At 44.0% G+C, this 25535-nt stretch overlaps 3 protein-coding genes across 3 annotated transcripts in view; 1 reads left to right on the top strand and 2 right to left on the bottom strand.

Annotated features, from left to right (window-relative positions):
- LOC108550025 (protein Skeletor, isoforms B/C) overlaps window positions 1-18803 on the bottom strand; it is a 56762-nt gene extending 37959 nt beyond the window's left edge. Inside the window, exon 1 of the mRNA XM_017903622.1 lies at window positions 18731-18803. The gene's annotated coding sequence lies outside the window, so the exon portion shown is untranslated. The remainder of the gene's footprint in view (window positions 1-18730) is intronic.
- A 465-nt stretch (window positions 18804-19268) lies between these two features.
- On the top strand, window positions 19269-20733 carry LOC108550049 (protein BCCIP homolog). The gene is made up of 3 exons (XM_017903651.1): window positions 19269-19409; window positions 19778-20032; window positions 20107-20733. Exons 1-3 carry the CDS (start codon window positions 19284-19286, stop codon window positions 20644-20646), a joined length of 921 nt encoding a protein of 306 aa, XP_017759140.1. The 5' UTR covers window positions 19269-19283; the 3' UTR covers window positions 20647-20733.
- A 316-nt stretch (window positions 20734-21049) lies between these two features.
- LOC108549969 (shootin-1) overlaps window positions 21050-25535 on the bottom strand; it is a 5531-nt gene continuing 1045 nt past the window's right edge. The window contains exons 2-10 of the mRNA XM_017903559.1: window positions 23712-24157; window positions 22920-23033; window positions 22744-22838; window positions 22520-22673; window positions 22316-22444; window positions 22101-22246; window positions 21491-22019; window positions 21347-21405; window positions 21050-21275 (exon numbers count right to left, since the gene is read on the bottom strand). Of these exons, the coding sequence (XP_017759048.1) occupies window positions 21129-21275; window positions 21347-21405; window positions 21491-22019; window positions 22101-22246; window positions 22316-22444; window positions 22520-22673; window positions 22744-22838; window positions 22920-23033; window positions 23712-24150 (1812 nt within the window). The 5' untranslated portion in view covers window positions 24151-24157 and the 3' untranslated portion in view covers window positions 21050-21128. The remainder of the gene's footprint in view (window positions 21276-21346; window positions 21406-21490; window positions 22020-22100; window positions 22247-22315; window positions 22445-22519; window positions 22674-22743; window positions 22839-22919; window positions 23034-23711; window positions 24158-25535) is intronic.

Genomic DNA, 25535 nt, shown 5'->3' with positions numbered 1-25535 from the left:
TTCCCGTCGTCGTATCCAGTCTGTAATTTACGTCCTATTGCGTGGAAACTGTGACTATTTTTCAAATGGAAATACTTTGCTACCTACCAGCTCGACATACCCGTAAAAAGAGTATATTCGCGATTCGCGGAATGTCTATCGGCAAAAAATTAGATAGTCGTGCAACAGAACTCCATTTTAGTCGAAGAATTAAGCAACGTCAAAGGGGACTGAAACAGGGGCGATTTAGAGGACTCGGAGAGACAAGAAATTCGCGTAGATCGATTACGAACGGTTCGCGGCTGGAATATATTTCACGTACATGGCAATGGCATGTGCAGCAAACAGGAAGAGAGAGTGAAACGCGCAGCGCAGTGGTCGAACAATTAAAATGCCATCGCTGCGATCATGTCAGAGTTCATTCACACGCTGCATCTTTAATTGCATCGACGGTCGTCTAATGAATACCAAGGGTGAGACAGGAAGAGAGCTATCGGAACGCAGGTTCGTCGTTCGAACGTGCATGCAGCGATGGTTGCGACATTATCGAGCAATGTTTTCGATAATTGCGACCCTCTGCGCAATGCGAGCCGATGGAAAGTAGAAATGGATCGTGCTAGGTCAAACCGAACGCGCCATCTTCCGCGAACATTCAAACACCGTCGCGATTTATAGTTATTGCTATGTTCGTAGCCTTTTGTACGATCGTGCTTCACTTGGACGAGAGGTAGAAGGTATCACGAACACGATGTGCTCGGTGATAAAAAGGAAATCGCGTGGGCTAGACATCCCATTCGATATCCCATTAAATATCCCACATTTTCCACGCTTTCACTGACCCGTTAGTTTTCACCGATGCTTATTACTCGTGTATCTGTCGTGTAACCGTGTGTGTTCCTATCCATGCACCTGTGACGGTAATCCCTTTCTACCGAAAATCGACTGACGTCTCACAATTTCATCCTCGACTCGTCATTTCTCGAGCAATTCGCCTGACATTTTCCAATCTATCGATTTACAAGGAAATATTCGACTCGGAAAACAGTCCTCGCGACCACACTGAGGTATACGTGAACAAGGTATTAGACTTTCCCTCGGTTCTTTCCCGTTCTGTCCTTGAACATCTCTGAAATAGAAATTCACTGAGGATACACTGGAGTGTCCCTTCTCACGTCGATTACCTCGCACTTTCGCGGTTTCTCACTGTGCCCCGGTTCGTCTGTCCAGTCTGTACTCGTAGGAATCGTCGGGAACGGAGCTTCAGCCTGTCAGTCACCGTACTCGTCGTCCGGAGCAACTGGGAACGGACTAAGATACGAAGTTTGTCGTTCTAGAGGAGCGAGATTGGCGCAGCAGTGGTGGCGCCTGCGGTAGAAAATGCACGCAGAACCCGCCAGAAACTCTCAACCCCGTGAGACCGAAGTCACCAGAAGAAACAGAAGCGGAGCGAAGCTCGAAGCAAGAACGAAAGAGAGATCCTCCGACGAGAAGAGACTCGTGGATCCATCGCAATCGGTCCGGAACATCACCGTTTCCCTCGTGAACCACGCGTTCGTGAGGTTCGTGAGAAAAGTCACGACGAAGGGCCACGACGAGGAGCGAGGCCGAGGCAAAAGGGCAAGGATGGTGGCCGGAAAGGGGCGAATAATTGGGAAAACTGGGATGTCTGGAATACCAGGGCGAATCGGCACCACGTCTCGGTGGAATCGCGGAAAAGGGCGAACCTGTTCAGCTACGCTGGGCGCAGCGCAGCGCGGCAGAGAGAGCAGGGAGAGCCCGCGCTAAGCTCACTCGCACCGGGTGCGTAGAGCGCGCGTTTTCGGACGTGGAAGGACTGACTGGGGTTACGCACGTAGCGTACACGGGTCCGGGACATGTATTGGCGGCCAGGGAAGCTCCACCTATCGCGTGGCAGAGTGGGAGGGTACAGGGACAACCTCGAGCTTGCGCCCTCGACCGGGTCTCCGTTCGAAGCACAACCCCTTCCTTGGCTTTTTCCCAACTTTCGAGCTTGCGGTGCACCCCCGCAGCGAGCAGCCGCCGTCACCCCGCCCTTCCCTTCGGCCCTGCTAACCCCGCCGAACCTACCAGCCAACGTAGTCACCATTACCGACGCCGGTTCTGCGCCCAATCTCACCCCACCCTGGATACCTAAAGAGCTCTAGCCTAACACGGCTACGACCGCCGCTAGCGATGGGACCAATACCCTCGCGTCGACTTATCGATACATTCGGACCACTGTCGATCGTTATCCTGATCGGTTTCCTTCGATCGCGAGCTGATGCGGGAAACGGTGTAATAGCTGTGATAGCGGCTAACCGAAAGGGGTGAGAGTCGTACCAGAGAACGCGAGAGGTGGCAGGCTAGGGGGTTGTTTCTCTGGATTCTGTCTTTTGTCTTTACACTAAGGAACGAAGCGGAACGAACCACGGGATGCGACTAACGTTCGGTCGTTGGAGTCGAACTAATGGGAAACAGTGCAGCTCGGCTTATATCGGTTACAGTCGGATCCTACGCGATTCCACGATCGCTGTAATCAACGCGAGAGATACATTTTGCGACTGTACTCGGGCAAAGCGCCGAATATTCTACACCTACGTTCCCTCTGTGATAGGTTAAAGTTCAGGAACAGGATTCACCCGATGAAAAGAAGAACCTCCTACGCGAGACAAACCTACGCGTAGCGTGCACATCCGTGGGAGTATCGTAAAGGACACGTCGAAAATACCACCTGCGATACATCGCTTGCACGCATCGCGAAAGCACCGGGAAGTTTCGACGGAATGAGTGGACGGGATGGGTCGACGCCATCGCTAGATAGACGTAGACGAAATTTAGACTAGGAGAGCGGACCGCAGGCACGTCGAGGATCTCGCTGCGGTGTCGGGAAGGGTAAGGCGGGGCTGGCTCCGTTTGCAATTGCAGTTGCAAATCGTGTCTTCTTGTAACAAACCGCGGTTAGGAGGTTCGCTGTTCCACCGGTGCAGTGGACCGCTGTTAGAGTCTGGCCTCCTCGATACCTTTCGCGCTTGCACACCGATCCCGGCCCACCACCCCCGACCCATCGCCACCCTCTCCGGTGTTTTGTGTCCTTAGTCGGCTCGCAGCCTTTAATGAATGTAATACGATTTTGTTGTCGCGGCAAAGAATTCGAAATCAGCTCAACGGCTTTATCCGTTACCGCGATAGCGGGTCGAGAAGGAAGGAAGGTCGGAGGAAAGGAAGCGAGAGGAAAATTAGGGGAAAAAAGGATGCGTGCATGGGAAGGTAAAATAAGGGGTAGGATTATAATTGCAACTGGCTGGAGAGCACGGAGGTAATAAAAGGACCGAGATACAAGATGTAAAATAAACGCGAAAATAAACTGGCAAAGGTAATGACAAGGGTAGGATAAAAAGTGACCGGGAAAAAAGGGGGAAAAGGAATAACGCGGAGCGAAGTCGTCAAAGCTCTCTCATAAAATGGCCGTGTCTAGTATAACTTTTGGGAAACGGTGATATAAGCAAGCCAGACGAGTTGGCCATTGCGCGTACCGAATGTTCATGCCCGACGAGCGGCCGATAGCCCTTTCGAGCGCTTAATCGCGCTTCAAACACACTCATCCGCAATTTTCGTTTTCGACGAAATTTACCTCCTCTCTTTTCACTCTGTCCGCCGCTCGTGACGGGTCCGAGGCTTTCGTCCTGTCGGCTCCGGTCACCGATCTGCGGGGAACAGACGGAGAAAGTAGAGGGTGAGCATCGTCCCGGAAACCGCGACGTTTCGATCGCGACTGTCGATCCAAACCTGATGAAACGTCTCTTTATGCCGGAATATCGAGCTCATTGACCGGTCAATCGCGAGTTGGTTAATCACCCGTCTGCCGGTTAATTAAAAGTATCCCGAGATATTGCCGTATACGAGTGAATCGACGTTTCGTCCTTTCATCATAGGCATTACGAGCTTCCCAGATGATGCGTTTGCGCGACACGCGTCGACTACGTGGAATATCGCAGACAGCTCGCACCGATCGTTCACGCGAGCTATAAACGTGTCCGGGACGATGAAATCTCGTGGTCGATGAAATCGTCGCTTTCAACGCGGCCCCGCGATCGTTCTCGCGCCATTTTCTTCTCTTCCCTGAGGAATCGGACGTGACCCCGTTGCACAGTCGGCGGTTTAATTAATGGTAATCAATGCGTGGGAAATAAAACCAGGTACGCGTGAAACTGATCGACGTTGTAAATAATCGACCACGGTAATTTTTAATTGAATTACGATTGATGCGCGGGAATCGGGGGACGAGGCGACGAAGGGGATAATCGGGAACTTGCAGTGAATCCAACGGTTCGATTTTTTTATCGTTACTGCAAGGAAACGATATTTTTAATTCTTTTTTACAATCCTCGTCGTGTCGGTGGAACACAGTTCGATCGTACGGGAATTTTTAAGGGGTGGTTGGAAAGGGGAGGGTTTCTCCTATAAATTCCATGTGTAATGTATAGCGATACAAATTTTGCAAGGTCCGTAGAATCGTGGGAATTTGTAAAATTGTTTGGAGAATTGGGTATCTATATATTTTTACCCCGCGTGTTTTAATAGAAGTTATTTAAATGTTCCATTCAGAGGTGCGAAAATAAAAAACTCGCTCGTCAAAATCAACCTAGGACTGTAGCACGATATCTTTCATGCAAACTAAAAGCACTGAAATATTGGCAATTTTTCAGACAGAATTTCGTCGTCTCCTAATTTCGGGGGCTAAGCCAATCACATTTCCCAAGCATCATTCTATGCCAATAAATAAATTTAATGCCAATATAATAAATTTAATCGCAAGTTGCTCACTCTGTTTCTTGTCAATATGTCTGAGGGTCTTTGAACAAATGTCAAATAGCCACTCAGGGAACGAATTAACGAATTTACGTAGCCACGTGAAATAATAAATAAATTGGAAGTCAGCGAACGTAAAGGTACCACTTTACCTGTATACGAAGGAATCGCAAAGGGTAACACTAATGATCCCCATCTCAAGAAGGGAGTCAAAAGCCAAGAAAAAGATAGAAAAAGCTTGGTTTAGATGCTCATAAGATCTCCAAAAAATTTCATCTTTCCTTGTTCACGAAAAAATTACGATTGGGTGATGCTGAGGATACCGATCACCAAAAAGGTGTCAAAAGCCAAGAGAAAAGAACAGGCAAAAGCTGATTTAGGTAATACGCGATTATTACGCAACGTTTTCTTCGGACCAACGTGTTTCCCCGTTCGGAAACACATGACTGAACAATAACACGGTGGAGCATTCCGTCGGACAGAAACGAATATCGAGTGCTTCGGGAGGATGATGACGTTGACAGGTTCGTTAAAATCGAGCACGTCCCGTCTGCTTTCAATCAGCCGGCCTCGGTTTAATTAAATATACATCGTTGTTGAGCAATGACAGGTAATAAGCGCGTAACAAAATTCCTAGGAGGACTCGCCGATGCGTATTTTCACGGCTGCCGTCAAATATCCTGCCGAGTGGATCCGATCTGATTGACAGCGAACCGAACGGTTTAATTTAATTTCGGCACACGCGCAGGAGGAGATCCTCGGCGTTTCGAAATCCAATCGTCGACTTAATCCGCTTCTCGATCGATCCGATTAAACGACATCTTCAAACGCAACCTACGTGCCAGGGGGATTTAAATAAACTTACCAGCCAACTTCAACCATACCAAACGCGCTACGCACACGCATGGAATTCTCCAAAATGACTCGTATCGGGAAAAAATTCCTGTACAGGTGTGCACTGTATAGATATGTACCTTGGGAAGCTCGAAAAAAGCCTATGATTGTCAACCGATCCGTAAATATATCAGTAAAATTATATACATCCTATTATATTAAAACCGATCATTGTCAACTTCGCTGATTTTTCAAGAGAAAAAGAGAGAAAGTGAACACTCTACCACTTTCGATTCATTTTTATAAAACTGTTCAATATTTTTGTATTATATAATTCAGGAAGTACAGTCGGGATTGAAAATTCGCGACGCACGTGAAACACGTATACAACGTATGACGAAGGGAACAAAGGATTGATATTTTGTCTATAGACTTTCTAGAGTGGTATCGTAGGCTTAAGGGCCTTAAGTGGAAAAGACCCATAAAAGAGAAAACAAAACGAAAACCAGGCTCGTCTAAAAATCATTTATCTACGAACAATACAGTCGAACCAATTGGTCTGCAATATTTTCGATGATCGAAGGGGTGAGGGTGGTTTCAAGGGAAAAATTAGAAAAAGCTCAATCCTGTCGAGAAGAAAGTGTCATGTTGAACTTGCTAGCGAAAGATCAGAGAAAATCGTTAAGAAAATTGTTTGAAGTCGCTTTTCTTTTTGTATATACACATACATTCTTCACTGTTCAATCAACCACTTTCTTTCTATAATTTTATTTTAATAATGACTGACTTCCTCCGAGCTTCCCGCAGTACTCACCGGCTTTCCCATCGAGGGTAGGAGATATAAATAATTTGTCAACGAAGGGGGTGGTAAGAACGACGATAAAACGGTGGCCAGATAGAGAGTAGCGATGGGTTTCATTTCTCGCGTTATTTCCAATTCGACTCACAGAAAGCGCCGCACGATTTGCTTCTTAGCAGCACCCAGTGCGGTTCAGGGTGTAGATCTTAGTCAGCTGGGTGCACGAAACGCATTGGCAAGGTGGAAATATGACGGTATTTCAGTGAGAAATGAACCTCTTCCTGCACACTGCCTCGCTCGCCTATACAGGGTGTTTCGAAATGGATGATGCACTCGAGCGATTCGCCGTGGAAAAAAGGGATCGAAGCGAAGCGAGGATCTACGAATTTTGTAGCTTTGCAAAATTCAATTCTGCCAAACATCCCTTCTTACTTTATAATTCTTTTTCGATCCTCTTTCTACTAAGCATCTATCGTTTTCGGTGTCTAAATGTACTTCAAGGTATAGTAGGTGGACAGAGACCCATTGCAATGAACAGAGATACTTAGAAACTTAGAAATCTCAAGTGAGATTCGAAATTTTTCGAGACAAAGTGCAAAAATGAACCCTTTGACGATCAAATCTATCTAGGGATGATTTTGATTATTATATAAAAATATTTGGAAAATAGAGTATAAAGAAATTGGCCGGAAGCTCATCGTGGCTTCCTGAAGCGAAGCTTGCAAGATATATAAATAGATCTGGAAACCTGGCATACTTTCTGAAATATCCACTGTTCGTCAATTTTATAAATTTCCACTCGCTAAGTATCGATGATAAAACAAAAATAAGGAATTCCTTTCTTATCTTCGTAAAATAATTCGATCCTCGAGTTGGAGGATTTTCCCGACAATATCTGACACATGGGACTTTGATCCCAGGCTCGTGTTTTATTTTTCCACGCAGAATCGCGCGGTTGTGCGATCTATTACCGCACATCCTCTACGACCGCGTTTCAGCGGCTCGTTTATCCGATTCGTTCCTGCGATAGCTTTCAAAGCTCCCTCTTCCCTCTCGCCCCTCGGGCTCTCCTCTCGAGGACCTACCCACGTGAATTCGTACTTTCAGAAAGAGAGGAAGAGGGAGAGAGAGAGGACGAGGAAGCGAGAGACCTCGGAGTCCGAGCTTCCTGAAGCTTCACGCAGCGAGACTTCCTTTTAGCACTTTGACTATTTGAATTGAGCGCGCGGCAAAGGGATGCAGCCGGTGGCTGCGTCCGCTCCCAGTATGCTATCAAGTATCAGGGATTTTGTGGCAGCAAATTGAAATTGCGAATGCTTTTTGTTCCGTCATGTGTGCAATGGTTACGACCATACTAATGAAACCCCTGTGAACGAAGCTCGCGGACGTGGCAGCTTCAAAGAAAGGATGCTCAGGGTGGTTAACGAGTAGTTACCGAATCTCCTACCCGTGGCCGACCGAACGGACCAACTCTGTCCCAACATAAATAAAACCTGTCCCTTCTCCAGGTGCCTCTCGAGACATCGGATTAACCGTTTATCGGATTAGATCCGCCAACTCGCAGCGATCTCGCGCCCTGCCTTGCATAATCTCATGATAATCGAATCGCGGAAACTTTTACACCGAGATTCTCGCACGACCGAGCGTGCACCGATAAACAGAGACGCTCTCCCGATTTCCTAGCCGGCTATTCGAAGTTTCGTAAATTCGTTTCCGTCAGGAGGAAATCGCATCATCATCCAGACCCGGTCCCGGGCGTCGGATCCGCGCTGCAGAGGAGTATCAACGCATCCAGCCCCTTATTTTTCCTCCGCTCTCCTCTAAACGCGCGTTCGTGTGTCTTCTCCCGTCCCGAAGCGGAGGCAAGCTCGTTCGTGCGACGTAAGGAAGGACGAGGCTGAATTTCAAATTACTCGTCGCGCGATTCTCGAGGATACGCACACCGTGCAAGCAGTCCGGGCAAAGCTGCGATGTTTTCCTGCTTAAGACAAACAACCACTGCATCCTTTAGTGGTGGTCCCGCGCGACACACTGCCAGCGGCTTCTGTTCGTTCTAGAACAGAGAGTTCTAGCTGGAGGAACGATCCGACTCTGTGTACGGGGCAACCTTCGAAGGTTAATAAGACGAGAATGACGTTCGAGAGGTATTTGGCGAGCAGTGCTGTACGAAATGGGAGACACGAGTCGCGGGGAAAATAAACCGCGGGTGTAAGCATTGTCTCGAAGAGTCGAAGCCGCGATAACGGAACGATAGGGGTGAAAATCGAACGACACGGCGTCGGGGCGCCTCGATTATCCGCCACAGGCTCTTCGGCACACTGCTGGATATGCCACGGTATCGCCTCTGGTGCCCGGTTTCGAGGCGCAGCAGGCATAAATAGCGCGACGCCTATGGAAAATAAAATTCTATCTCTGCGATTCACGCGTCATCGTCCAACCCCCGAGCCTCGTCGCAGCGACGAGTTCTTTTCCCGATCGAGAATCCGTAGAACCGGCCCGGTTTCGTGGACGATACGGCCGCGTCCTTGGGGTAAGTCGAGCGATACTCCGATAAAACCGAGCCGATTCAGGAAGGACGAAAAAAGAGGAGGAAGGAAAAGAGGGGGGAAAATAGGGAAAAAGGGAGGGAAAAAAGGAGAAATAATGGGGCCACGTGGAAGGTGTGAGCGGGGAGGGGTTGAATGGGCCAGGACGGGAGCAGGTGTAGGAGGGACACAATTAAAAAAAGCTGGAGCCACGCTTTTGTCCGCAGCCAGCCGGCACACGAGCTCTCGCGTTTCCCGCACACACGTCGCTTCCTTGAAAAGCTCTCTCTCACCGCCGCACACACGCCAGCACTGCCATCCCTTTTCCAACCCTTTGTCTTATTTACTTCTCCCAACCCCGTCCACGTCGACCCGTATACGCAGATATATACGTATCTCGGGTTTTGCCGCGCGATTTCCGAACCACCGCTTGCGCGAAAGATTCGAAAATGACATTTCGCTTCTTCTTCTTTCTTTTTTCTTCGCGGGAGGAAATGAGGCGGCCTTTATGCCGGTCGGCCTCTATGCACACGCGAAATCGGTCGCGATCTGGACGCCTTTCTCTACCGACTACGTCGTTGCAGCTCTGCTATACGGGATATACGATGGAAATCCAGCGGAAGGGCGAAGAGGGTTCGGGGATGATCCGCGCGATGATTCCAAGATTCGCCGAGGGTTTGAATTACCGGGATAATAAGTAAGGGAGAACTTGGAAGTTTTCGAGGGCACTCCTTTGTACACCAGCCAGGCGAAACTCGATTCCCGCGTTCTTCCTTTCGGCAATCGCTGCTGGCTACGCGTTCCAGAGGGCGCGCCACGCGCTCCAACTTTAATATCATCCCTTCGCGTAGTCGCGTTTGAAGTTACGCGTGCGCCACGTGGCCACTGTATTTATGTAACGGACCGTTCGACAACGTAGCTGACCAAATATTTCGTCTCCACCGCGAACGCCGTTGAAAAATCTCTCGTGCGAAAAATTTCGTGCAAAAATTGATAAGAAAAATAGGAAAAGCCATTTTCGGAACTTACTCCATGTTTAAATATCGCTTTCTCCTAATTAAAACGCAAAAGGTTAAATTTCGGTTTAAATACCCGATCCTCCGCGACCACCTTTTCCCCGCATTCGCCATTTTTATATTACGCCAATATTTTTCAACGATTCTTTACCCAGCGATCGCTGCATGGATCGCGAAGCTTCGTTAGTCTTAATTGCGAGTCGTTGATAAGAAATACCGGCAAACGGGAATATAATTCGTACATACGTAGACCCACGGCCGGCACATGCACGTACGAGACGGGGGGCGAGGTGGGCGTTAAAAAGCATTAAAAAGATAATTAAAAGGTGGAAGACAATGGGCGATCCAATCAAAATTCAAGGCAGACAGCATTGTGCCACGGCCTTGTACCCCGTTCTTCTTTTCTCTTACTTTATCGTAAACGAGCGTATTCTTCTCGCCATTAAGGTGTCCGGGCGATTTCCATGGATTCGAGAACCGGTTATTCGAAAAATTAAAAATAAACAGGACACAAAACTGCGATCGATCCTCACAGTCGCGACGTTTCCTCGAAGAAGGCTCGTCGACGTTGCTCTAATCGAGACCTCCTAGTCGGTTATTATCCGCGGATTTGTCTTGTCGGAATACAATTCGAGACGAATCAATGGGGTAATTACTCAGGCCGCGGGCGAGAACTAAAGCTAACAAGCCATCGGCAGAAGTAGAAGGATTTAAATGTACCGCGGAAATCGAAACCTCGCGACATCCCGTCGTAATGAGAGAACAATGTCTCGGGAAACAAAGCGGAGTAACAGTTGCCACGGTGTCTGGCTGCGCGAGAACCGCTGCAACTGTCCGGGCAGAAAATGAAGCTGCGTCTGTACCGTGGATTGAATTTTCGTTCGAACGGGTCCCGAATTTCGGACGAAAGTCGAGAATCCAGCCGGTGTCGATTCGCCGAGTCGATAAAACGTTAAGCGTCGCCCGAGCGCATTGACACCGGGCCGTTTCTAAAAATCCAAACATCGGGGTTAATTGTTCCGCGAACGGCTCGATCGTTCGAGCATCGCTGCAATAAAATCTACCCCCCTGAAACGCATTCCCGAGTAATTGTCACTCGTCAAACACGAGAGATATTAAGCGCCGTATAATCAGATCGCAGCTCCGGGCTAAACGCACCCCTGTGTCTAACGTCAGAGGGCGGAGTACGAAGTTGCACGTCGACGAGCCAGTTTCGGCCTGCTATCCGCGTGTATCTTCAAAAATGACGAGCCTCTTTCTTCCATGATTCGTTCTCGTGAAATTTGATTAAAAATTCCCGAAGATCAAGAAAATCGGGTTAGCTTTGAAAATAAAAACACGGGGAGAACAATCATTGGGAAAACAAATACGAGAAAATCGAAGGATTTTTACGAGAAGGTGGTAGAAAACTCTGCGACACCCTTTGAAAACATCGAACGATGATACCTCGCGAAAATAAAGAGAAGGAAAGTAAAGAAATCGAATTATTTGGACGAGGGGGTAGTAGAAAAATTGGAGAGCGATCACCGAGTAAGAAATACAAGAGAATCGAATGATTACGTAGTAGGAAACTGCGTGACAATCTTTGGAAGCGTGAAACGATGGTGCCTCGCGAGGAGAGGGTGAAATAAAGAGAGAGAAACGTGGAGAAATCGTATTATTTGGACGAGGGGTGGTATAAAAATTGGCGACACCGTTTGGACGGCGGTGTGTCGCGAAAAGGGGTGGACAGGGGGGAAAATAGGTAGAGAAGAATCAGCGAGGAACAAATGCGAGATCTTGAGAATCGTGGCATTGTTCCGTACGAACATCCAAAGTGAAAAGATCGCGCTGGCTAATTAGTTATCCGAGCGGCAAGGTAATTCGCGCTCGGTCGGCCCATTAATACAAGCATGCAGTTCGAAGGGTCGTAACTGCTCGCCTAGTTACATAAGTAGGTGCAAGGCAGGAGGCAGCAGGCTGGAGGCGAGATCGTAGGTTTATTGATTCGGTTTTCTCTCGCGGTAGAGTTTTTTCCCTCTCCCGCCCCTAGATCCACCCAGTCCTTATCCTACCCGTTGCTTTCTGTTGCACTCCCACCCGAGCATCACGACGTTGGAAGTAGGACGCAACCTTCAGGGGCTCTTTCCTTTCCCGTACGACCCTGGCTGACCCAAAACGCTATCAAATTAGTTCCGGTATATCGGCAATGGTCCTGCCATACTCTTTCGATCGTTCGAACACGAGCATCGTCTACTCCTGTCGCGATAATAATCTTAACGATCGACTTTGTCCAACGGGTAACCTTGTCTCCTTGCCTTGTTAACGTTCCACTAAAAACCTTGGTCGAGCAACCCCGTCTTTCTCTCTTTCCTTCATTTTTGCTGCTCGCGACGACAGATTTCGGGGGACGCGAAACCCGGGGAAAATATGTGGGCCGATAACGGAGTAGGACTTTAATAAGCGATCGCGGATATTTTTATCGTTCGACGATATTCGCATAGGAAATTTAATAGCCCTATTATCCTGACGATACAATGGCATTATACAGCTCGAGCCTTCCTCGCATAACAATCCAACATTATAAGGAAGATTTCTCTTTCGGAACATCGCCGTAATACGACGCCTTACTTCCATTCACCGTGCACAGCCTATTCTGTCTTGCTCCAGAGAGTTATTAGACCCGGTCGTTCCATTTCGAGAACAGTTTGATTAACGATTTTCGTCGCGGCTCCGATATAACGATCAACGATCGTGAAACGCTATCCCGTCGTAATTTTCCTCGTAAATATCACCGATTCCCGTCCCATCCCTTATTTCCTCGCTGCCCGGAAATACGTTCGATACGTTCGTGTTTACCCTGCTCCTGCCTCCACTCGCGGTAACACCCCGTGAATAATAATGCCGACAGTCGACTTAAATTCCTATTCGAACGTCGCTCGTACAGACTGCCTGAGAACCGCTCGATGCAACCGGAAACGACGTTTACGCAGCGCGGGTGAAAGCGGGAAAACCGAGCTTCCGAGATGAAACGAAGCTCCTGCTGCGTCACGAGAACAGCCTAACGTAATATCGCCAATCCGCCGTTCGGAGCTTCGGGAACGAGATAAAGGCAGCTCGGGGATACAATTAATCCTTCCACTATGCCATATTCCTCGTTATTCTTCCCGTGAATGGGAAATCGAAATAAAATCGCGCCGATCGAAACGAATCCATCGACAGAGGTTTCCAGAAGCCTACGAGCCCGTCTTTGTCCACCGCGATTCAAGATGGCTTTCGGCTGCGCCTTAAAGGGCTGCCGCCATTAAACCTACTGCGAAACGGGAAAACTTGTCGCGATGCGAAATAATATCGTCCTTCCACTAAGTAGTCGACACCGAGATTCGCAGAAAAGTTGCATAATGTTTGGTTTCCCGTTGAATTCTAAGGGTCTTATCATTTAGTTACTCTAAGAAGCTTTCACCGCGCGAATCTTCCCTATAGATGGTACACAGCATGACTGCAGATATTTCAGCCGGTTTCGTATCTGCCGGTAATTGTGCGAGTATTCAAAGTAATAAGAGAAATCGTGGAAGAGAAGATCTACAGCGGAGAAAAGAAGAAAATAGAACGTGGCTCTGTGTAAACGCGGTTTTCATCTAACACGCTGCAGAAATCGCGATGCTCTTCTGACACAGTTCTCTTAAAACGAGTTACGATAATTTCGGACAAGGTTTAGGCTAGGAAGCAGGAATATCTTCTCTACCCTATTTTTGTCGGTTCCTATTAATTTTCCTTTTCGTCCGACATAGTTTCGATACAACAACGAATTAACCGAACGTATTGACCGTGTTGCAAGTGGGTCGAGTGTAATAGAATCCTAATAGAATCCTCCGAAAATCCAATAACAATTATTCAGAAATACATGTATAACACGCTCGTGAATACATCGCTGTCACGGTGAAAACCTGAAATGTAAAGAATCCTCGATTCTAGGTGCCAAAAATAAGTTCCAATATTCCAATCCACGATCCATACGAAATTTTCGAATTGAACGATTAAAGCTATCGTTGGTCTCGAATTTTTATTGCAACAGCTACGTCTGGAAATTCCATTAAAAGATGTCGAATATTGAAATTCCAAAATTCCAATCCACGATCGATAAGGAAAATTTAGAAATGAACGATTAATGCTAGAATCGGCCGGTTTCGAATTTTTATTGCAACAACCATATCTGGAAATTCGATAAAAAGGTATCGGATATCGAAATTCCAAAATTCCAATCCACGATCGACAAGGAAATTTTGGAATTGAGCGATTAAGGCTAGAATCGACCGGTTTCGAATTTTTATTGCAACAGCTACAGCTGGAAGTTCGGTAAAAATGTGTGGGATATCGCAACGTGGAGGGTGAGTCGTTTGAGTAAATCGTGATGGATGTCTGGAGCAGGTCAGAGGCGGCAGCTTTGGAACGTAAAGGCAGTGCAATTCTTTCACGGAGAAATCTAGTGACTCGTGGTTCGCTAAAGCGTTGCTTAACGTTCGGGTATAGTGGCTAAGGGCGAGAAGCTAGGATAAATCTCTCGTAATCCACGCAACTTGGCGATATTCAACCCCTCGATGCGAATTGATAAGTCGCTGCATCGTTTGGAGCATTCTCTGCCAGCGACGGGAGATCCGCGATCGAATTTATATCCCCGATCTGCTCGGCGAGCAGCTTGTTTCAATGGCAGAAAGACTCTTCTGGATGGAAGTAAAGCTTCACCTACACGCGCGCGATATTCCGACGTCTTCCTGCGTATTGCGATGTAATCAGCCGCGAGGATTCCTCGAGAGGAAGGGACCAAGTGGAAGAAGTATAAAGAGAGGCCAGAATATGGGAAATAGTCGAAGGAAGATAATGTCAATGTCCACCCACGTTGCTTAGGTCTCGAAAAGTCGGGTAGGAAAGGACCTCAGACGCTTTGACGTATCAATGTCGATTAAAGGTCCGTTTATAATTCACATCGAGTGAAATGACAGTGTTTTATCGTCACCTTAATTTCCATTCGCATGTATGATATTGAAATCTTCCACGTAGCAGTAAAGACTCGAAAATAATTATCAAAGTCAATTAAAGGTCCGTTTATAATTCATATCGAGAGAAATAATAATGTTTTAGTGTCGCCTTCATTTCCAGTCGTATGTGTGATATTAAAATATTCCACGTAACATAAGATACTATAAATAATTAATAAATAATAGCAAATAATTTAAAAAACGCTGTCTAGTGCTGGGATCATCGATGACTATAAATGGACCTTAACTCAACTGGATTTCCCGGAAATTCGTCAAACGTTGCGTAAAATCGATGCTCGTAGGCCGACACGAGTTGCTTAAAATAAAACTCGAGATTATTAAGGTACGAAAAATTAAAGGAAGAATTTGATCCCGAGGCAACGCAAAACCGACTGGCAAATGGATAGAGAATACGTTTGTCCAAAGAGAAAAATGGGAAGGAAGTAGCAGAAGGAAATATCGATTGAATAGAATAGCGTATATACGCGAGAACGTTGTCTAACACAATGGCCTCTTTAAACTCTCCTTTGCAGTCTGCGAAAGACGCGCGACCCTTAAATTGCATTTGAATAAAGCAATTTGTGCACGCAGCGTAATCCAATTCGGCCTTCTTGCTAGTTTTCGCTACGCGAAAGCACCGATAAATCAACCAGTTGCGCCGCGCATCGGGCCGAGCACACCCCTGCGATATAACCATATGGCTTAATTTCATTCGTTTCGCCCTGTAATTCCCACCCCTGCAAGAAAGAGGACCGCTTCGTGTCCAAACCGCAACGACTGCTCGTTATATTTAATATACCCCATTTTATATAGTTTCACTGTCGATCGCCAATCTCCATTTTTATTCACCCCCTCTTTTTTCCTTTTATTTTATCTCACAACCCGTGTCTAAAAAGTTATACGATTATAAAGAAGAATTCTCGAATAAATAAAAATTCGTCTACTCTGTCTGTGATATATGTATTCTTTTTATTTTTTTATTTTTTTTGGCTCACATTCTTTAATATCTTCGTTACATTTGCTGATATAAAAATTGACTTTGAAAACTCCAGGAAAAATATTATTTTTTAACCCCTTGTACTCCCTTGTCGGATAATATTTTCGTCACCGAGATATACCGCCTCGAAGTTAGTCAAAAAATATTGAACATTGTAGGGTGCTAATTTTCTATGCGATTTCCCATTCTGTCACTGTGAAAATGTTAATTATATAATACAAAAATATTTTTCATCTTGGAGCAAACCCTTGTACAGAACCTACTTTAACGAATTTTTCTTCGGGAAATTTATCATTTTGGAAATACTAACTCCACAATGGTGTGACTCTCCGATTATTAAAATCCATTGTTATTAGAAAATTCGACAAAATTAACGCGTATCGTTTTCAATGCGAACCCGTTAATTTATCATGACCCAGATTTCCTTGTTACGAAATGCAACGAAAATATCGGAGGATAGAAAACAAACGGAACACCCCGTATACCTGGGCGAACATACGCCACACGCGAAAACGTGCATAGCTGTCTTGAATAACAGAAACCAGTGCGACAAATAGCGCGATAATATGGAACAGTCTAGAACAGCACATTCGAAATCGCGCAAAATCAATAAACGATTAACTCTTACGGGTCCGCGGAGTTATCCAAATTTTCCCGCTCCCCTGATTAGTACCGTTCCCCAGGAATCTCTGGAAAATCTCCATCGGGATTACGCTGCCGTCTCCGAACAAACATTTGGACAGGTAACTGCCAAAACTTGGTCTAATTTCGGGACGTCGCGTCGAGCCGTCTCGGTAAACGGACAGAAAGAAACCGACTATTAATCGATAAACCGAATCTACCGAGCTAACTAGATCCGAAACTATAACGCGATCTCTGGTTTCCGCGTATCAAACGAGCCACGGTGGTTTGCATGTTATCGGTAGCAGCCTATCGAATTAGAGAACAGGGGAGGAATGGCGCAATTAATCGGCAATCGCGTTCGATCGGCTGCGTTCAGCGCGATCTCGCGTCCACATCGCGAGTACGCGGAACAGTTCACTTTCTATCGGTCCTTCCGTCGTCCCGTAAATTTTCGCCGACGTAGCAGACCGTACAGTGTCACAGAGGAACACCAGGGTGGGGATGACCGAGGGAAGACGGAAGAGAAGGAGTAAAGAAAAAAAAATGGTGTCGTTTCCGATGGTCGAGAAAGTTCCGCGGAAACGCATCTCGCGGAGGAAGCAGAGAACAAAAACGATACGCAGAGGTAGTACAGATCAAGGCAGGTGAGACAGCTATGCTATAGAACAGCGCTAAAAAAAAACACCGAACAGCCAAGAAATGAAAAACATTGCAGTCGTGTACATGTATATACAGGTTAGCCCGAACGCCAGGAGTAGCTCAATTTCCGCTTGCAAAATAATTTCATGGTTTACCAGAGGAGACAAGAGTGACATGTTTGGTAATTAGTCTGAAAGACTGCTCTGTGCTCCTTTGCGATATGTAATTACAAATCCGAGTATGATCGTAAGAGGATTATTCGAAACGTACGTCGATTTATGGAAATGAAATTAATAATCATCAAATAAACAGTGTTAGGCCAAACGTCCGTCGATGTAATTTCTGAGAAATTAATTTCTAAATTATCAAAGTTTTGTAAAGCATTTAATAAAAAAAAATATTCGTTTGTCTGATTTTATATGAATTTATAACTATGACCAAGCAACGTTGTAATAATTATTTAATAAAAAATAGCTACGTTACTAATAGAATCTATAGGAAACAAAAAGGAACGTCTTACAGTTATAAAGATAGAATCTTAATATTCGCGATACGTTTGCATCGCGTAAAATTTCGTTTAAATTATTTACTTCCGGTTACGTACTGATAATCGAGCTGGTCCTTAATGCATCGGGGCATTGTGTACATTGATACACGATATATACACGTTGTATGCGTATCATGAGATACAATCGCGAGAAGGAATATACGTAGTACAGTGTCCGAGAACATCTATTCAGCCGAACATCTATAAAAACACCAGATAAAGAGAAAGAAACAAAGATAGAGGTATAGAAATAGGTACTAGAAGAGAGAAAGAGAGACAGCCATCTCACCGCCCGCCACAGCTCAAAGCACTCACAAAATATCACGGGGGAGCACGACAAAAAGAACCACCGTTGTCTTTTTTCGAGCGAATATTTTACTCTATACTCGGGGATACGTTATAGGCTTCCGTGTTTTTATAACCTAAAAAAGCGATCGCACTGTTCCGTATTGTACGATGCGATGTACCCGGACCGGTGAACGCCGTGGTGCCACCTGACAGACTCCGGGAAATTTGAGAAAACAGGATTTCCTTCGGCCCATGCGCGAGAACTTTAATCGAATTTTGGCTTGCAGTGCCGACAACGGACGCGTCTTCGCCTCACTGCACACGACCCTACATTCGAAATTCAAATTTTTCCCTCCGCCATATCGAAACCTATCGAACGAATAACGAACACCCGGTGACTTTTCGAGTAGCGAAACGCAAATTTTTTTCTATCACGATCAATCCTTTTAGCAACAAGCAATTAAGCAGTGAAACTTTCTTTTAAAAAATAAGTTCGCTTGCGCGGTACGTTTGAAGCGCATGACGAATGGCGACATTTTCCATAGCGGTGGATACAAAATTTACGACCTCTACTGCGACACAAAATGTTTTATGCTTTTCGTTTTTCCACTTGTCCGATGTCGTTTTAGTATAATACGCGCTTGTTAAATTCTCTTACCTTCTTTTTCGCCTTGGAAGTTTTTGCTTCATTTAGAAAAAACTTACAAAATTAACACTACACTGACCATGACATAGTCGCGTGGTAAATGAGTCGTGACTGATTACTGGAGCAGCCTAACAAAGAAATTATACTTGACGCGACATCTGTTGGCAAATATTTGAACTAATTGTACTGAATATTTGTTACTCTTTATCTACACTGAAATTTATATTACAATGAAATATACGTTGTAGATAATATACCTTATCTGGACTTATATGTAATATGAAAAAAATATTTTATGTGATTACTATTACAATGTCATTATTCATGATTATTAATAAATATTCAAGAAAATTTTGTTAATTTATATTTTAAATATTTTTATATAATTATTATGTATATAATTAATTTAATTTTTTGAGAATTCGAAAGAATATTTCATCATTTTCTTTGCGACGAGTGTAGATAAACAATACCATATTTTATCGAGTAACTATATTCTAAAAGTCTTAAAAATAATTGCGTGATATCATGTCACGTGGTTTGAGTCCGGCTGAACCGTCAGTTTATGACAATGGCTGCTCCAGTAAAAAAACGTGATGTTGCACGAAATTTCGAAGATAGAAATAGTGATGACAATGACCAAAGTTCATCGAACAATGAGGATAACGAGAAGGAAGTACTGGATGAAGAGGTAAGAAATTTAGGTTAGAGAAGTCAATGTAAAATGTCATTGATCGGCCTTAACCTTACTTTTGAGCACGCTGTTGTTCATTCTGTTATACATGTGGTCATATTTGATAGAATTGATATTTGTTAAAAACAAAACATAATAATTAAATACCACAATTAAAGTTTTAATTTTTTAACAACCTGAAAATAGTTCACGCAATTGTCATTGTAAGCAACAGGATCATTATTACGCACGTGCGATATTGAGCAAATTTTTTAATAATAAAGTCATTCTTACTAAACATTTGGTTTTAATTTTTCATTATCGTTATGATAAAATAATGTACAACTTTAATAGGTGTAGTTAAAATATACGATCTTTTTAATTAGGTAATGGAAATTCAAGTGGACTTTGAAGGAAGAAATCCATTGGATCCAGATTATTATGGCATTAAGACCCTATTACAGCAACTTTTTTTGAAAGCTCACATTGATTTAGGTGGTCTCACAGATTTAATTATTTCCCAAAACTATGTGGGTTCAGTTGTTAAACAGTCAGAGGATATAGATGAATTGGATGACAAAGACATTGATGCCAATAATGTGTTTGGTATTACTACAGTAATTAATTTATCTACTGGACAAGTAAGTATACCACACATTGAGTTATTCGATTAGTGCAAAGATTATTCTGCAATGATAAAATTTGTTTATTTTAGAATTATCCTTGTATACAACAACTTAGGGAGTTGTTAAGGCAATTGGCAAATGAACATGCCACTGATGCAGCAAATACTATGATAAAACATGTCCTTGAAAATGATTCGGAAGCATTAGGTTTATTGATCAATGAAAGATTTGTCAACATTTTAGCACAAATTTCTGTGCCACTCCTGGAAAATTTAGTTGCTGAAATAAAAAGAGCAAACAACAAAAAGCTACCCTTCAACTTTTCTTACTACATATTAATCTGTAAACTCCACAAAACGGAAGATAAGAAACTAGAAAAAAAATTGAAACACAAAAAGAAAGATAACATAGAAGAACCAACTATTATATGGAGTAATCCAGAAGAAGAAATTTTTGCAGAGGAAGCAACAGTCAGTTTTGAATTTTCAGTTGAAAATGAGTCCGATAGTGGTTTGTCTGGAACATGGACTGAGACAGATGATGAAATGATACCTTATAGAAGGGTACTACTGTTTGAAGCTAACAAACTACAACCAATTATTGATAAAATAAAAAAACATATTTCTTAATTAACCTGAAGGACTAACATTAACTCACCTCATATTCCTAAAGAAACTACTTCCTTTAGTGTATTAAAGGAAGGTATACGCTTTTCAAAGATAATTTCTTTGACAATCTTTTGTATAATGAACTACTGTATTTTACAGTAAATGTAATCAGCTTTTTATAATACACCTTTCAATACTGCTTATTGCAATCTGTCTCCCATCACTTGCCCTTTAACCGTCTGTTATTCATCTTCTTTATACTTTAAGACCATCTCTCACATTACACATCTGAACAAATTTTTTTCGAATCGTAAATATATATACTTTATTCAATGGTAAAAAATTTATTTTTCGACTAAATAAATAATATTATAAACAATAGTCTCGTACAACAAATCTTTGTTTAAAAAAAATATATGTCGCGATTATGTCTCAACAATAATACGTAACTTGTGCCTGAGACTTACAAACAAATTTTTGCACATTACTAACAATATCTATTTTTATGTCGGTGAGTCTGCTGATTTCAACGATTGCTTTGTTGGCTTAGCCTTCCTTCTCATGGTGCCTAAAATATTTAACATTTCCGAGACAGCAGGCGGCGCGCTTTCTGCTTCTTGTCGTCTCCTTCTCTCCTCCTCTCTTTGTTTCTGCGATAAATCATTTCACTTAAGAAACATGATTTTCACTTGTAAAAAAAATCTGTCAATAAACAACTTACATCTGTTTGCTTTAATGTAAAGCGTCCTCCTTTTATCTGATTGATAATATCGTCAATAGCTGGAACGATTAAAGAATGATAACTACGTATGGAACGCGTTTAACACAGTTGCTTAACAAGCTGTAAAATCTAAAATATAATTACCAGGTTGTTGTGCAACTGTCGGTGCTTTTTTCGTAATTCCAAGCATGTTCTCCATGTCGGTCACCGCATTCCGTTCCGAATTCATTTTTTCTTTCGTCAGCAATTTGATTGACGATTGTCCACCGTTGTTGAACATCGGCGGTGGCGGAGGTGGTAAGGGGGGTGGTGGTGGCCTGGAAAGCTTCTCTTCCAGTTCACTGATTTTCGCCTTCAAAGTTTGAACCACTCCTTCCAGAGTTTCCACCAACTTCTCTGCCCTTTCTGCCCTCTGCGTTACAACTTCTAGTTCCAACTCGGCAAGCTTTAACTTTTCTTCCACTATTTCGAACTCGACGTTCGATTCTTTTTCCTCCAGCTTCTCTTCTAACATTTGTATGTGAGAAGCATGATTCTGTTGCTCTTCCTCCAATAATCTCTTCAAAGATTCTACTTCTTGAAGAACGGTTAATAATCTTCCGTTAGGGTCGTCACCAACTTCTGCCATCAGGAGTGCACTTTGATGAGCTAATACATTTCGTTCTTTTTGCACCTGTTGAAAGGGCAATAGAAAATATTATTTTAATTGTACCATTAGATTATTTTAACGTGCATATTTGGCTACCGATCTTACCCTTTCCGCCTCTCTCTTCATAATCTTTGCATTCTCTCTCTCACGATCACATTGTGCTTTCAATGCCTGTACTTCCTCTGCCACCATCTTCGTCACCCTTTCCATATTTTCCTTCTGTACCTTCATCTCATTCACTTTCTCTTCACCTAATTGACAAATTCCATGATTAAACGAACATTCCAATTGTGCAGATTTATTTTTTGTCTTTTAATTACATTTTTGTCTGAGAGTTCTTTCCTCCTCCAAATGCGTGGTCAAATGCGTCACCTGTTCTTGAGCTTCAAACTCTTGAAGGCGAGCGGAATGCAACTCCGTCTGAAGCCTCGCTATCTCTTTGCTCAATTCTGTAAATTACCCGCTCTTATAAGTACCTTGCATAATTAACGGTGAAACCGTAAGCTAAGAATCTTGATTTTTACCTTTCACCGTTTCTCTCAGCTGATCAAGATCTTCGAAATTCGAGTCAACTTCATCCGATATCTCGAGATCCAACGAACCCTCCGGATTCGTTTGCAGGAATTTCTGAGTTATGATCTGCGATCTTCTCTTTAATTCACGGTTTTGCCTGTACCACTGAAAGTGATATTACCAAGATAAGTTACGTGCAGGATAATAAGAATGAAATTGATCGTTTTATCTTTACCTGTGACGCTTGTTGCATAGCTTTGTGCATAGCACCCGTTTCAACATCGTACTGATGTTTCAATTGCTCGTATTCCTTACATACTGCCTCGGAAACTGAAAAAGAGGAAAAATTCAAAAATTTATTGGATAAAAACCACCAAAAACTTTAGAAATTCGCGATATGCAAATAATTACCTGTCCGCAATTTTTGTAGCTTCTGCTCTTTTTCTTGAATTTGCGACTGCAAAGTGCTATTTTGTCTCTGCAACTGTTGATATTTCTTCTCCAAGTCCGCATGTTCCTTAGTAGCTGCAATGAAAAGAACATATTTCGGAAGGAAGTTCAATCGTAAATGCACTCACGGATGCAAACGTGGCGGATGCAAGCGATATTTTATTCCGATCAATTTATAATTCCATCGCGTATGGTCACTGACTAAGAAAACGTCACAGAGTTCGTTTTGCATGCAGGAATGAATCACGACCGAATAACGATTAAGTTGCATTACATAGGATTGGCCGTGAACTACAATCACGCATCAGCCACTTCCCTTTCGCCATATATAATAGCTGGAGCCTCTCCGTTTCTTACTTTACGTAAGTCTATTACACCTTGATCTCTCTCGCAACAAGGAATCAATCGATTCCAAGAAAGTCTCCGAGATAAATGATAAACTGATAAAGTGACCAGAAACGGAGAAGAACCTCGCTACGAGGATAACAATTTTAACCACGTTGCGGGGGGAAAAAAGATTGTTGAAAGATGCATCAGAGGGAAGCTGTAAGTACAGCCGGCGCCGTTCCATATTTACCAAGCTTCTATCCTAGCTGTTTAATCAAATTAATGCTCGCAGGCGGAGGGAAGAAGCCGTGTTTCGTCACTTCGTTAATGATGACTAATGGAATCATAATAAAGTTCGGTAACGACTTTAGGCGGCCCATACAAACGCTCATTACGCCGCGAAACTTATTACTAATTATTAATTACCGGCTTCGCTCTTCTGTAGCAACAATTTCCTCCTCTTCTCCGACTCCTCGTATTTGTTCTTCCACTTGCTCTCCAGGCTATTGCTCCTGTTCAATTTCGAGACACCGACCAGCTCGTTCGTCTTGCAGTTAGTAGTAGTCTGGGAAGCGGGTTTCTCAGTCTCCGAGTTCCGCATCTCGATGCTCGAGCTCGACAAATTATTGTTCCTCGATCGCTGCTGCTGGACGGAAGCGTCGAGCTTCTCGAAGGACGCCCTTTGAGCTGCGACCGACACTCCTCTGGATAGCTTTTCGAAGGACCCCCTGCGGGATGGGGGACACCTTTCCTGGGCTTTAATTGCATTCGATATCCTCGGCACCGGAATGTGTGAGTGAATTACGCTCGAGGTTGTCCTCGCTGGCTCCGCGCTGAGCACGATGTTCAGTTCCGTTTTATTCATGTCGCCTCTGTGAACAGGGTATATATTTACTATCCTGAAACTCGCCTTTGCGATTCGTTGATCGACCTATAAAATAAATATTTCATATAAAATTCCATGCGATTTCCCGAATACCGTTAATTCGCCAGTGTCATTATGTCCAAGAAAATGGATGTCAGCGAGCAAACGGTTCTATGTATAGCAAAGAGTATGAAAGTATAGAAGGGAAAAGGGAAATTTCTATCGAAGTGTACTTAAACCGTAGAGGGTTAATAACATCGTTTTCTAAAAATACGCGTATCGGTCGCACCCCCTGCAGCCACAAGGCGCGTTAGAAATAGCCAGCTCTGTCAAAATGTATTCGTGACTAATCTCGATTCCACGAATCGCGAGGTACCTGGTAGGAGAAGATAAGGTGCTTCTCGAGCAGCCACGCGAACTTACCGCGAAATGATAAACGTTTACGTCCAGCGAATCCCGAATCAAGTTACCGGTAATTGTGAAGTCAGTTGCTTCGGCGAGTCTAACGTTTCTTATACAGGGACTCCCGATGATAAACGATCACGAGGGAGAAATCATGCCGGTTCGAGGCAGTTCCATTGCACATCGATCGGTGTGAATCGATGAAACACAATACGAATGTCAATTCTAATCAGAAGCGCCGCCATTGTCGCGGTGGCCACTCCTCGAATTTTAAATCTTATTCCCGCGCATCTTACGTCACTGTCCAATTGTTCCCTAACGTTGCACACTCACACTGTTGTTGGTCAGGCAGATGCAACTATCGATAGAATTTCCGCGATATTGCTTTGCTTATGCTAGCTCGAATTAATAGTCGCTCGTATGGGTACAAGGGATGAAGAAACTCGCGTGTGTATACACGTCCATGTTCTCGCGCGAGAAACTTCGAGGACACGTGTTGTTGGACTTCGTGGGAGTCAGCGAGATCTCCCGCAATATTTCGAAGTTAATTCGTTGGAATGCATGCGTCATCGTTTCCCGAGGATCATCGTTAACGGGACGCGAACGACGTCATTCTGGAAAGTCTGACGTTTCGTCCAATCTCTAGATAAATGGTTTAGATAGCTCGGGTTAACGACAGTAAACACCGAGGTCTACAAACCTCACGATCATTTACATGTTTATCACGAAAACCGACTTCGATGTCACCAATCGTTAACGTTTGTGATTAGTCAAGCGTCGATTTATTTCGTCACCATAATTGAATCATTATTACGACTAGGTCAAGAACTTCTGAATTACACGTAAAATATTCCGATGACGAATGCCTTGAGTTACCGTTTAAGAGTGATTAAGATGGAAACGACCCTTTCTCCTAACAAACGTCTTATTTGTCGTACGCCGTAGGTCTGTTTTGTAGCTGTCGCCGCGGTTCTATGGGAATG

This window comes from Eufriesea mexicana, unplaced genomic scaffold (genome assembly GCF_001483705.2).
Source record: "Eufriesea mexicana isolate 0111107269 unplaced genomic scaffold, ASM148370v2 scaffold4744748127, whole genome shotgun sequence".
NCBI classification, from domain to species: domain Eukaryota; kingdom Metazoa; phylum Arthropoda; class Insecta; order Hymenoptera; family Apidae; genus Eufriesea; species Eufriesea mexicana.
Note: the sequence above shows the minus strand (reverse complement) of the source record. Positions and strands in the feature narration are given on the sequence as shown.